General features: G+C 35.9%; 1 protein-coding gene across 3 annotated transcripts in view; it reads right to left on the bottom strand.

Annotated features, from left to right (window-relative positions):
- Window positions 1-406: 406 nt before the first annotated feature.
- Window positions 407-14681, bottom strand: part of LOC112047010 (facilitated trehalose transporter Tret1-2 homolog) — a 64075-nt gene continuing 49800 nt past the window's right edge. For all 3 annotated transcript variants that reach the window (XM_024083905.2, XM_052889237.1, XM_024083904.2), the window contains exons 2-4: window positions 9705-10031; window positions 7764-7899; window positions 407-2183 (exon numbers count right to left, since the gene is read on the bottom strand). In XM_024083905.2, coding sequence (XP_023939673.1) covers window positions 967-2183; window positions 7764-7899; window positions 9705-10025 — 1674 coding nt within the window. In that variant the 5' untranslated portion in view covers window positions 10026-10031 and the 3' untranslated portion in view covers window positions 407-966. The remainder of the gene's footprint in view (window positions 2184-7763; window positions 7900-9704; window positions 10032-14681) is intronic.

Below are 14681 nucleotides of genomic sequence, written 5' to 3'. Positions count from 1 at the left end.
TTAACTACTTACAATGAAAACCAATAAAAGTCATATTTTTTATGTCAATTTCTAGAATATACCAAAAATAACGTGCTGAGAACTGACTGTTTTTCTTTTTTCAGGTTGGTAATTAGTAAAGATTGTAAAGTAAAGTAAAGATTGTAGATTACCAGACATTGGTAATATTCTTGCTAATAATTTAGAAAACATAAATTCTATAATCTATCCTAGTTGAGACGTGAAGCAGAAGAAAGCAGACGTAACTTTGGCAAAAGTTAAAGAGATATGATAAAATTGATAAAATACACCTCATATATTTATTATTGTGAATAATCAGTGCAACAGGTAAACCATGATTTTGTTAATGTAGAAAGAAGTACAAATATAGAGCCATGGAGAAAAGGAGAAAAAATAAACACGATCGTAATAACATATGTATATTTATTAATTTTCGTTATGAACTACAATATCACAGACAGTAAATAATGTACGCTTTCAGCGAGTACAATTTTCAATGGAATTTCTTAAGTTTACCTACTTACCTATTTATTACGTTACAATAATATTAATATAATTATAATAATTATCTACCTACTTAAAATTAAAGCTCAGAGTCACTCAGCCCACAAAGGAGAAAAAATACGTTATGTGATCAAGTCAAAACTGATAATCATTCAGCGGAAGAAGAAGGTCTAGGCAATATAATTTTCATCACATTATGTGATGATCAATGCATGGAATCAAAAAAAGGTGATTAAGAAAAACCGACGTAGATTATTGAATGCCTGAGTGACAATGGACAGAGCTCATTGCTCGGAGCATCAATGGACGAGGTTCTAGTATTCTAAAACGGTGACCCCAAGATCCAACTAAATGGTTTTAAATCAACCAAGAAAGGGAGCAGGGAGTCACTGAACACAAGCTTCTGTAGTGTGGTATTCAAACATTGAGCAAAAGACGTCCATTGGCTGATAATAATACAATTCAAGCTATACTTATCTTATTACTTTTGAATTTATCTTCGATTTCTTGAAGACTTTTACCTTTAGTTTCAGGTAAAATGAAATATAGGATACCAGTACCAATTAGTGCTATAATACCGTAGAAAAGGAAGGTGACCACCTCGCCCAGGTCGGTCATCATGCCGGGAGCTGTCTTCACGACAATAAAGAACGACACGAAAGTAGTCGCCGAACTTATTCCAGACCCAAGACCTCTGACTTTTATCGGGAATACTTCTCCGCACATCATCCAGGGCAAAGGAACGAGTCCGATTGAAATGGCACAAATGTAAAGCATAAGTAAAGATAAAGGAATCCAGGATAAATTTGTGGGCTGCCCATCAGTCCAGTACAAAAACATAGATAATCCTACCATTGAAAGAGCTGTGAAAATACCACTCAATATGCACAGAGGTCGTCTGCCATACTTTTTGCAAGTTACACAAGCTACCACCGACATGATGGTCCTCAACGAATCGATAACGAACATAGCTGTATAGTGGTCTATACCTTTACCGACTGCTTTCTCAATAATTTCGATAGAATAAAACGCAATAGCGTTAACACCAGAAAACTGACACGTAATAAAGAAGATGATCATTATAAACAGGGGCTTAACAAGCTCAGGCGATTTTAAACTGCGAATCTTTTCTCTTAACGTCGGAACTGGTTCGTTGTCAGCAGCTTTACGCTTGTCTATGATCCCCTTCAGTTCGAGTTTTGCTTCTTCATCGTAACCTCTCAGCCATGTAAAAGCTTTGACGCCGTCTTCGATTTGTCCTTTAGAGATCAACCAGGTTGGACTCTCTGGTATCAAACTCAACAGAATTACTGATAGAATGGGGAATATGCAACTCACAATGGCCGTCCACTGCCAATGGACCCAGGTTCCTATTAAATGTGCGACTAAAATACCAACAGCGATGGCTAAAGATATCGCAGCGAGGAAGATTCCTCTAAGTTGAGGGCTGGTGGTTTCGCTGATGAAAACGGGACCCAGAGGTCCGATTAGGCCGACACAGAGGCCGGTGAAGAATCTCCCGAGGAGGATCAGGGCGAGGTTGTTAGCGCAGGCGATGAGGATCCAGCCGAGGAGGAAGGGCGCGCACACCATGTAGTGCGCGTTGCGTCTGCCGAACTTCTCCATGAGCCAGCCTCCGATGAGACAGCCCGGCGCCATCGGGAGTGCTGCCATTGCCGCTGTAACAAAATAAATCAATTAAACTATTGTACCTTATAATATTTAAAAAAATAAGTAAAATGTTATTAAAAATCTTCATCACTAAATAAAATGATTATAAATGAACATAAGCACAGTGAAATTAATCACTCGGCATGATTAGCAATCCGAAGATCATCAAGACCATTGTCACCTAAAAACGATTTGATTGAGAATTTAACCGAGGAGAAAATATGAACAGTTCCTATTGTAGCGATAACAGAACTGGACGAAGATATGAAAACAATGCGATCATTGTGGATCACTTCGAATGTAAATCAGAAGTAACCTTTGCTCCACACCTACATCTTCTAGGAAATACATCGACAGCACAATGTATTGTATTGATAAGTAATCAAGTATATTGACATGCAACTGAGACACGGGGACGTTACTCTCGCTGCATATACACTGCTATCTTATTAATAATTATTGCAACTTTAATGCGTCATAAATCACTTTTGAGTTATTATCATTTAGTTTAAAGTGAGAGACTGATTATGGTCATTTATTACTTTGCCTAGCTGACACCGACGAACATGGTTGTGCCTTAGACCACTTTCTATATAAACTTAATTTCACTAAAAAAATATTAAATATGTTGATTTAGAATGAATTATTGAATTTGTAATTTATAAGATACTTCTATTTATTTTACTCTCTTTCTTTTTAAATAATGAGATTAGTAATTATTTACACTGAATAAAACAATATGTTGATTGGTTTACTTTGAGTACAAAGTTCAAGTAATCTTGTATCATTTTTACAATATTTTGAGCAAATATATATTATTCATTCAATCATAGCAATTGAAATGACGCTAAAAGGGTATAGCGACTTCTTTTATCTCAAAATGTTTGAAGAAACTGTAGGTATTTTCCTCAAAATTCGACGGTCCGTATAAATAAAAAGTATTATACATTAAGTATGTTTGTAATTTGACTAATTGTCAAGCGTTTGACATCAATCGACGCAGCTTTTTAAAGCCTTCATAGAAATTTATGACGTTCACTGACCTGACGAAAGATTTCATTAAATAGATATTTACTCTCATTAATTGTTATTTTACAACAAAACTAGCTTTCACAAAAAAATCATTATGTTGAGCCATTTATCACAATTACAGGCTATTTAAAGATTTTTTTGAAATAACTTGGAAGTAAGCAAGTATGCATACCTACAACTATTGAACCAGTGTAAAGTGTAAAGGTCGTAGAACCATCGGTTTCATCGCTAGAGGCGTCACTGTACCTACTCTGTATTCCAAGAAATACCCAAAGGTCGTTCGTTGACATATTGCAGTTTGCACGTCTGACATGCCTCTTTAATGGCTAGATAAACAAGGAAACCTTGTGATTTCTTGCTTGTTTCTATCCTGTCTGTAAGACTTATCTATCTATTATATGCCGTATATGGGTCGATAACGTCATATATCTATTATATGATGTTATCGACCCATATACGGCTCACTGCTGAGCTCGAGTCTCCTCTCAGAATGAGAGGGGTTAGGCCAATAGTCCACCACGCTGGCCCAATGCGGATTGGCAGACAGTGTGTGAAACACGCAGAGAATTAAGAAATTCTCTGGTATGCAGGTTTCCTCACGATGTTTTCCTTCACCGTTTGAGACACGTGATATTTAAATTCTTAAAATACACACAACTGAAAAGTTGGAGGTGCATGCCCCGTACCGGATTCGAACCCACACCCTCCGGAATCGGAGGCAGAGGTCATATCCACTGGGCTATCACGACGTCTGTAAGACTATTGAGCCTCAATAGCTCAATTTTAAGAGCGGTCGGACTCATCACCGAGGGGTGGTGGTTCGATCCTTGCCCCGTTGGTCTATTGTCGTACCCCCTCCTAATACAGTCCATCCCGACTAGTAGGGGAATGGGAACCTAGGTGAATCATTATAAACAGCCTATTATATGACCAGACCTACTTCCTTATAGAAGAGGGGATATGAATCTTAGATCTACCAAACTGCTCCAATTTGGGCAAATTGGGTTTTAGGGAATATTAATTCAATATTAAACCCATTATCTTATCTTCAGACGCTTTAGACGCCATCTTCACATGAGAGATAACACCGGTCTACTATCTATTTATGTAAGTATATTTCAAAGAAACATCAAGCTAAGGACGACTAACATAGGTACGTCCTTTCCCAGGTACGGTGTACCTACTGATTGACATGTGAGACCATCTGAGGTTTTCTTTAAATTAGACTCGAACCCTAAACCGTGTACCTACCCAACCATTAGATCAATGAGGGAACTAAAAAGTAGAGGACTAAGTATCCATTTCCACAGTAATTGACATTCTATATAGTATGGAATCTTAAAAAAGCTGTAACTTTTTTTATTTATTAAATCTACCTACCTTCTACTCGTAGGTTTTATGTGGTAAAAAAAGAAACTCGACATGAAATATTCCAACAGGTTCAGTTCCTGGTTGAGTTGTTTTATTGAACGATAATTCTTCTGCAATTATGCAGTCTCTACATACATAAAGGTCATATCGATGCGTCTGTTATTGTGTTTTGTTAACTAAGACAAGGCTTTGTTATTGTCAGTGCATTTTTATATTAGTAGTAAAGCTACGTAGTGATGAAGTACAAGCTACTAATATAGAAATAATACTACTAAGCTACTAATAGGCTCGACTGTGGAAGTAGGTTTGACGACCTCGCGCAGCGGTAAGCGCAATGGATTTACAAGACGGTCCTGGGTTCGATCCCCGGCTAGGTCGATTGAAGTTTTCTTAATTGGTCCAGGTCTGGCTGGTGGGAGGCTTCGGCCGTGGCTAGCTACCACCCTACCTATAAAGACGTACTGCCAAGCGATTTAGCGTTCCGGTACGATGTTCATCCTCCTCCTAACAAGTTAGCCCGATTTCATCTTAGATTGCATCATCACTTACCATCAGGTGAGATTATATATATTTATAGTTCGTTCCAAGTGAAGCTATAATATAATTTCCGATGAAATTACAGTCATTTGGCTTAAGATTGAAGGAGAAGCCTTAAGTTGAAGGAGAGTGGCACTTTGAACCAGGTGTTGTTTGGCTCGGTTTTCACTTACCATCAAGTGGGCCATCTGTTTCTCAATACGTTCAAAGTTTTTATTAAACGGAAGCAGCTTGGTGGTTCCGTATTTTTTTGTTCGTCCGGATCTTTGGAACGGATGAACGGATTTTAATAGTACTTTCAATGGAAGAAATAGGAGGTTATTGTGGAACATAATGGCTAATTTTTATCCCGCAAAATTCCTTGGTTCCCTAATATGTTTGACTTGCGAAAATAGACTGATGATGATGATATGCATAGTCCTATTAGGACCAAATAGTTAACTACACGGAAATAGCATTCGAAAACAACTAAAATCGGCGCCTATTGCACGAGTTCAAATTTTGAACCACAAAAACCGTTTTTCACTTCCCGTTTAAATCACACAAAAACCATGAAACCACAAAAAGTCGCAAAAAATAATGGAACATTTTCCAATGATTTATAGTTTTCTGCTGAAAAAACGATATACCCAACTAATTTTACGTAACTAAGCTTAAAATTTCGACATAAAACCTTGAGAGACAAATACCTACTCGTATACCTACACCTAGGTACTAAGAACTTGTTCAGTTATCCGTGAAATGTAAGATTAGTTGTGAGAAGAACGGTCATGCCTACTGAAGATCTCTAGTATCTGTCTAGGAAAAAAGTCTACGGAATTAATAGATGTGTAAAAATACCTACTTCTATTTAAATGTATGTACTTTGAACTGGAACTTCCGAATCCGAATTAAATCAGTGTAGAGACTCGGACCAATTACCAAAGGACCTGCCTTGCTAGACATTGCCCCTCTGTCAGATGTATATGATCACAATCTAGCGTGTTTATACAAACTGCGTCTATAGAATCGATGTTTTCATTGTGTTAAAATTACACGTGTGTGTATTTCGATTTAAATTTATATTTGTGTGTTAACACAGGCTATATTTAATGGTGTTAAAATTCTGGATTTTCGATGTGTGAGTTTACTTCGTCCACCTCAAAAAACGAAAAACAATTATGTTGGTGAATTTCAGTGCGATACAAGTCAAAAGGTCTGAGTGTAGAGATGATGAAAGAAAGAAAACTACTCAATCAAAGATACTTGTAGGTGAAAGTGAATGGAAATATGTGAAAAAGAAAAGCCAAGGTGAACTTTTCTGGACCAATCCAGGACGATCTTAATACTTGTGAAACTTGCACAGAACTTGTATTTTACCATTAATGAGAATGGAAGAATCAAGGGAGATATGCAAAAAATTCGAGAAAATTTATTCTTAATAAAAGCCAATACTTGTACTTGAAACTTGTAAAGAACTTGTATTATAAGATTGATAAGAATGAAGAAGCAAGGGAGATATGCAAGAATTCCGAGATAATTTATTACTGAAAATTTCGTGGTAGAAAGAAAATCTCAGTATTTCATAGCCCGACCTAGAACGCAAACTTCGACAAACGACCTCGTCATCCGAATCACGATAGACTACCCACTGAACCAACGTGTATACTTTACACATACATAAGTAGGTACTTAATTAACTTCATCTCAGATAACATAAGTAGGTAGTCGATGCAATAAAAGCCATTGTTGACTGAAACAACAAAGTTGACAATTGTTGATTGAACAACATAATTGCGTCAACTGCGTTTAACTGCTTTTTTATCAATTTATTGTATTTGCAACAAATAAATAAATGCCTACAATTCACAGTTTTTCAATTAATTTGCGTGTACCGTTACGCAGTTTTTTGTATGTTTACCTGTGGTATTTGAATTTGAAGTGTCGAATAATTCACTTTAGGAAATTTTTTCGGTGATTTGTTTTTATTGCAAAAGATAGTTGATCGATAACTTGATCACGTGACCTATGTTTATCAAAACTTATTCTCAATTTTTTTTTATTTTCGAAGCGTTTGCGATTGTAGAAAGAATCGACGTTCCATACATAAAAAATACATAATACAAGATCACGGTCATTAAGATTACATACATTACAATAAGTTTATCTACATTTTTGAAATTCTATTTGTTTTGTGATATTACAGTATTGCACTCGACGTGTGGCCTTGTTACAGATTTACTATCATAGATAAATGTTTAATAACATAGAATTATTGTACTTTGTTTCGTGTTATATATTTATAACAAGCAGACATCTCGCGGTTTCACCTCTGTATGTAGAAATACGGGGATAAAATATAGTCTATATCACACGGGAATAGTGTAGCTTCCCAAAAGTGAAAGAATTTTTCAAATCGGTTCAGGAGGTCCCGAGTCTATTCAATGCAAACAAACAAACATACAATCAAATTTTGTCCTTTATAATTTTAGTAAAGACTAGCGTACGCGTGAACTTCATTTGTTTTTTACAAATCCCGCGGGAATCATGGATTTTTTCGAAATATAATATGTCAAAGGGAATCTCTGGATGTATTCGTACTATGCTATTTAAAGAAGATAGAAGAATTCTAGCAATTAGACGAGCATCGACAGATGATGATGACTTACCAATCCAAGATGCAGTGCTCTCATCGCAAGGAATGCTGCTGTCCGAAGCCTTGAGCTGCGGCAGAAGCACGGCGGAGTATCCCGACGTCAGTCCACCGGTGAACGTCATCAAGATGGCTGCCATTGAAGCCAGGGTCTGGAAACGCCAAATTCTCAACATGCTTTAATGTTCTTAGTCAAGTGTATCAAACAAAGTTAAAGTGTTGTATATCCTAGATTGGATATGTCTATGTCGGTGACTTTGGTTCTTCTCCGGATCTCCTCATTTCTGATTCGATCACGCAGATATACTCCTAACATAGCTCGTTCCATCGTCCACTGTGTGTGACTGAGCCTTCTTATGAGGCCAATAGTCAGCGACCAAGTCTCAGGAATTGATTCAAATAGATTAATCAATCTTCGAATAAGGAAGAAGAAGAATGATTAATCTATTTTAAGTCGGGCCTTATCAGAAGGCTCAAAGTCACTCAGCGGGCGACGGAGCGAGCTATGCGTGCTCGAATCAGGAATGAGGAGATCCGCAGACGAACCAAAGTCACTGACATAGCTCAGCGAGTCGCGAAGCTGAAGTGGCAATGGGCAGGCCACATATTTCGAAGAGCCGATGGATTCTGGCGGCTCGAGATCGTTGTGCTTGGAGGTCCATACAAGAGGCCTATATCCAGCAGTGGACGTCTATCGGCTGATAAGGTAAAGTAATCAATCTATTTTAATCAAATATTTTCATTGCTTTACTCGTATGTATAATTTTTATTTTGTTGATTTTGTAGCGAAAATATTCATTGACTGCAAAAGCTTACGTGATGTCTTTGTCTTCATCGCTATAAGAAGTTAATAGCACTTCAAGCCGTGCATAATGAGTACCAGCATGTGCCGGCTAAGGACTTCCACCCTGACCCACTGTAATCACTGCACTCTACATTCCGATGCTTGACCTTCGCCATTACTGATATCGTGACCTTGCAAGCTAACACATCTTCCCTATATCTATACTTATTACTTAATAATATTGTTAATCTATAAACTTTATATTGTTTTAGGCAATGACGTTAGAAGAAAAAAGAGGTGGCACGTTAAAACTATGCCAATTAGCAAACCTGAGCTCATTCACCGCATTGTCATCGCGCTGTTGACAACGCCGCTGAAATAATTTTCGTGTGCCAGTTGTAAACATCGAATGTAATTTATGTAACCTGACTACCGCTTTTTTCTTCTAACATCATTGGTTTTAAGACATCAGATAGAACTTCACTATATTTGAATTAGATCAGCTGGCATGTCATCTTTATCAGCCTATTTTAATGGCTGACTACGGAGGCAGTTTTACTTTCTTATAAGAAGAGAGATAAGCTCAGATCCACTCATAGAAAAACTGCACATACAACATTTTTTACAAAAAAATCTTCAATTAATCATAAATCCTACTAATACTATAAATGCAAAAGTTTGTACGGATGTTTGTTACTCTTTAACGCCGCAACTACTAAACTGATTTGGCTGAAATATATGTATAACGAAGATTATTAATAATACCCCGGATTAACACATAGGCTACTTTTTATCCCGAAAAAATTTTTAGGTTTATCGATATTTGCGAAAAACATGCGATTTTAATGCTATGTTATGTTGTTACTTTTTCACGCCGCAATCACTAAACCGAATTAGATGAAATTTGGAATTGAGATAGATTATAGCCTGGATTAACATATATGCTACTTTTTTCCCCGGAAAATTCATGGTTCCCGTGGAATATTTGTTACTCTTTAACGCCGCCGCTACTGAACAACTTTGGACCTACCGAACCCTAATTTAACGCGGACAAAGCCTCGGATATCAGCTAGTTATATACCTAAACTACAATTTTAAATATTTATATCTTTATTAGTCATATTTTTTACTCTTTTACGTACATGAAAGGAAAGTTATGTTATTTTCGGTTACCTGTTTCCATATAGGTGAAAATCTGACAACTGTCTTCGAATCAGTGAGCAGCGTCTCCTCCTTCATGTTCAGTTCACTCAAACTCAATCCGGAGCTCGAGTTCTTTATATTCTGTATGTAATTGGACTTCTCGTTTTCTCGTTGCCTTATCGCATTGTCGGCGTACTTTATCGGCATCTCTTTGTTTATGACTACGTCTATCTGTTTCTGCATATTATCCTCTATGTCGTCAGTTTTTGGTTCCGTGGTGTCTTCGGCGTCGGGTGGTGCCTCCGTTTCGTCGACTGTCACGTCTTCATTGTCCTTCCTGTCCTCCCCCATTCTTATCTGTAACAAGAAATAGTTTAATTAGGCATCGTTTTAGCGGACTCAGAATTGATTACAAAAATAAGAAAACTAATGTCGAACAAAGATTCGACAACATTTGCCAGGACAACTTAATTAACAAATCAAACTTTAACCAAAATAAGACCCTAGAATGGCAGAGAAGTTCACCTTAAGTGAAATCACGCACTTGTGAACGTTGTGTGTAGGGTTAAAGGTGCCTTTGTGTGTTAATAAACACTCCACTTTTCCACTCAAGTCACTCTCCCCGCCTATCCCAAATAGGATAGATAGGAGTTAGTACCCATAAAGAATTACACAACAAGAGATGTGGACGGTTCGAACGCCACGAGTCGTTGCAACGCGGCGATAACAATCGCATAATAAAATGGGTGCATAGATAGGTAGATTCTTTAATGCACAAAATATAAAACAACGGTATCAAATACAATGTGCAGTAACAAAGGCGGTCTTATCGCTAAAAGCGACAAACCGCTTAAGCATAATTTATGCAGATTTAGATTTATGCATAAAACTATATTGGAAAGCTTTCTGTATAAATTTTTGTTTTTAGTTATATTTTCTTATTTTATTGTAGGTAGGTAATGAATATGCTTTCTTTGTATCGGATAAAACTTATTACTTCGCTTGATGGAAAAAAATACACATCGTGGGTAGTTTTAGATTTATGTGGACCGAGAAATTTAAATAAAGCAATTATTATATGTTATCAAGTTTTGTGCTAAATTAAACTAATTAACTTACTAACGTAATTAATCTGGCAAGAAAGAAGACATTCGTTTAAAAAAAATATTAAAACACATGAAAAATTAATTAAGATACAACAATAATAAGGAATGCTTTGTATCTCATTACATTTTTGCCTTTCGAATTGGTAATCGCTACTGGAGTTTAATTTGTAGCTCAAGTAAGTGCTGATTGATTGAACAATATGAATTTAATTTCATATGATTTGTTAATGATGTTAAAGATTAATAAACTTAGTAATATACTAAAGTATTAAATACAAAATCAACAGTGAGCACAGTTATCTAAATAGGTCGGTACTATACTGTAGCACCTTACACACAGTATTTCTAGTGAATGACTTTCAGATTTGGTCCGCGGCATCGTTTAGTTTGAACTCTTGTAGGGTTCAAATGATAAAAGAATCATTATAATTTGAGCACGTGATTGCTAATTAATTTGAACGTATGATTATTATTGCCGCTTAGCAGCATCGATATGTTTCAGTGAGTTTTACGAGTATACTCATTTTTTTTTTATTCTTTACAAGTTAGCTCTTGATTACAATCTCACCTGATGATAAGTGATGATGTAATCTAAGATGGAAGCGCTAACTTGTTAGAAGAAGGATGAAAATTCACGCCCTTTTCAGTTTCTACACGACATCGTACCGGAAAGCTAAATAGCTTGGCGGTACGTCTTTGTCGGTAGGGTGGTAACTAGCCACGGCCAAAGCCTCCCACCAGCCCAATATTGACAACTATATATACAAAATCATTCTAAATCATTTTGTGTATTTTTGATGAAAACCGGATGAAAATCCTTTTTTTATTTTTTTTTTATAACAAGTTAGTCCTTGACTACATTTCACCTGATGGTAAGTGATGATGCAATTTAAGATGATTGCGGGCTAACTTGTTAGGAGGAGGATGAAAACCCCTTTCGCTTTCTACACGACATCGTACCGGAACGCTAAATCGCTTGGCGGTACGTCTTTGCCAACTAACTACTAGGTAGCCACGGTCGAAGCTTCCCACCACGCAGACATGGACCAATTAAGAAAACATTCATCGGCCCAGCCGGAGATCGAATCCAGGACCTCCGTCTTGTAAATCCACCGCGTATACCACTGCGCCATGGAGGCCGTCAAAAAAGCCGTTTAGTAGTACTTAAGTTTATTGCGAATAGACAGAAATATAAACATGGCGGAGGACTTGGTTTCCCTCATCCCCCTTACCTTTCCCTTCCATAACAATATAGCGGTAAAGTTTGTAGGAGGTTGTATCTGGATGTACTGAACCGATTCTAAAAATTCTTTTACCAATAGATAGCCACGTTATTTGCGAGTGTCACTGGTTATATTTTATATCCATATTCTCACAGAAATGGGAACTACACGAGTGATACCGCGGGTTGACTACTAGTCCTCTATACATGCTCATTTAAGCACCTTTTCTTGATTTCAGTCACTACATCTTCTGTTACACTCATAATAAGTGGTTGTATGTAACAAATTGCATGTGTTATACGCTGGTATTATAATCAACCTTCACATTATCATATTCACTTTCACGCGAACAATTTTAAGGTTGTCTACATGAACAGAAAATCAAAATCTTCTGAATATTAATTACTAAACCGGTAGTTAAGTTAACATTCAATCGTATAACTGTTATTATTTTAAGTTAAGTAATAGATTAAACAAAATTAAATAAAAATAGTGTCCCTTTTATATCAGTTTACGGCTATCATTCACATTTGTACCTACTTATTTTAATATTTTAAATCAATTCTTCCTGAAATAAATGAACTTTACCTGTATATTATGAATTTCAGCGACTGGGAGAATCAAACGCTGACTATGTATCAGGATCTAGCAATATTTAGATGTTTTTGGAAATCGCCTAAATAAAGTCTTTTATGAACGAAAACCTGACATAGAAAATAAAAAAAAAATGTTGCTTTATTCTTGACCGGTTGAGAGTCTGTACCTACTCTTGAAACTTGGTACCTTCTAAAGCTACCCCAGTACTTGTACATAAGTTTTCTGTACCCCAGTTTAAACTCCTTAGTTGGCAGCCGTACTTATAAATTAAGATAAGAGCAAAGGCTGACAAACTTCCTTCATAAAATGCAGCATGTCTGGCTATCGCAGACTTGTAGTTAATTTTGCTATTTTTTGAGCAAATAACGTTAATAATTTTGGCACCCCTAGTGTAAAATTTCCGTGTAACCTACCGAAAGCCACGGCAATGACGAAACTGTATCAAGTTCAAGGCGCGACAAGTTATGAAATAAGAAATATTAAAATCGACCAAGTGAGTTTAAATGTCAAGCATAGGGTTCCGTAGCTTCCGTCAGTGGCACCTCAACGGTCCCAATGCCCTTTTAAGTCCCCATGACAGACGCTCGGTCCCCTTATTTAGCACTTGGGTTCAAGTCTGGCAGAACTCTGGGTCTGCTTTATGTGACCATGCTGCCGTCATTTATAGGAGCCTACAGCAAATTTTGACTCATAGTCTACTTAGTTGTGATAATTCTTCTACTCTTTACAATTATCTTCTAAGAATCATATATCAGTATTGATATATATCAGTGTTGATTTTGATAATGTACTGCTTTCGTATATCCATAATTATATTCTTCATAATAATTGTGTATTCTTTGATTGGTCAAATACGGTGTACAATTTACATGATTTTATAGTTTTTTCTTTTATTGATTGTTGCCTGTAAACATTTTTTATTTGAGTTTTTTTATATTATTATTATTAGCTAATAAATCAGTGCCAAAGTTGAACACAAACTATTATTCTTATAGAAATAATATTAATAACTAACAGTTACATCTGTACAAACAATTATTTATACTTGCTAAGACAATAATATTTAACTAGACTAAACTTATTATAAAAATAAAAGGAAATATCATTATATCTACAACTATAAAATTAAAATAAATTAAAATTAAAACTAATACCTAAAAATATTTGTATTTTAAAAAAGTTTATTTCAAAGCCTTTAAAGTTATAGCAAACGTATCGTCGAATCAAAAAATGGTTTTTAGTATTGACCAGACGGACCCCTAAAATGGATACTTTAAATACTTTTTTATACAGTACGGGAAATATGTGCCCTACGTACGGCCTTGTGACCATTTTACATTTATGTCGTAAATTTCTCATTAATTACAAATCCCAATAAAAAAAATATTTTTTGTTGTCCCACATAAAAGTACCTACATAATATTTCTGCGGTTATTACAAAATTTGAAAATTGTGTCTTTAAGTAGGTACTTACATAATTTCGTATATTTTATGAAAGTACTTTGTATTTATTTCTTTGAGTTTGTTTGCTTGAAGAGGAATTCGCATAATTTTTCCCGCAAATATTAAATTTAGGACTGCATTGTTATTTTACATTTCGCAGTAGAAAGCTATTTTGATCAGAGAGCAATTATTAAATAATGAATACGAATAAGTAAACAAATATCTGGTTGGTAAGTACGAGAATGTACTAAATAACATAATAATAAGTATGTCAAAGTTTACAATGGACTGATGGTCAGAGGGTCAATTCATTCATTCATCAAATTCACCAACTAGCTATTTATTAGTATTCGTATTCACTATTTATTTAATGCTTTCTGATTAAAATTGAGATTATATGTAGCTAACAAACGTCATCCGGTGTCTATGACAACCTTTCGTGGATATCATAGAGTAGGCAGATGACATTGTAATTATTGTTATGAGCTTTACGGAATATGAAAAATGCGTAGGTCATTTCGTTTGATGTTTACTCTAATAGGTTGCTAAGAAAGACCAAAATATTGAATAGGCCAGCTGGATATCATTACCCGTTAATAATTCATTCATTCATTGTTGTAACCGTTTAAGAGCTCCCT

The sequence above is a fragment of the Bicyclus anynana genome, chromosome 25, assembly GCF_947172395.1.
Source record: "Bicyclus anynana chromosome 25, ilBicAnyn1.1, whole genome shotgun sequence".
NCBI classification, from domain to species: Eukaryota; Metazoa; Arthropoda; class Insecta; order Lepidoptera; family Nymphalidae; genus Bicyclus; species Bicyclus anynana.
Note: the sequence above shows the minus strand (reverse complement) of the source record. Positions and strands in the feature narration are given on the sequence as shown.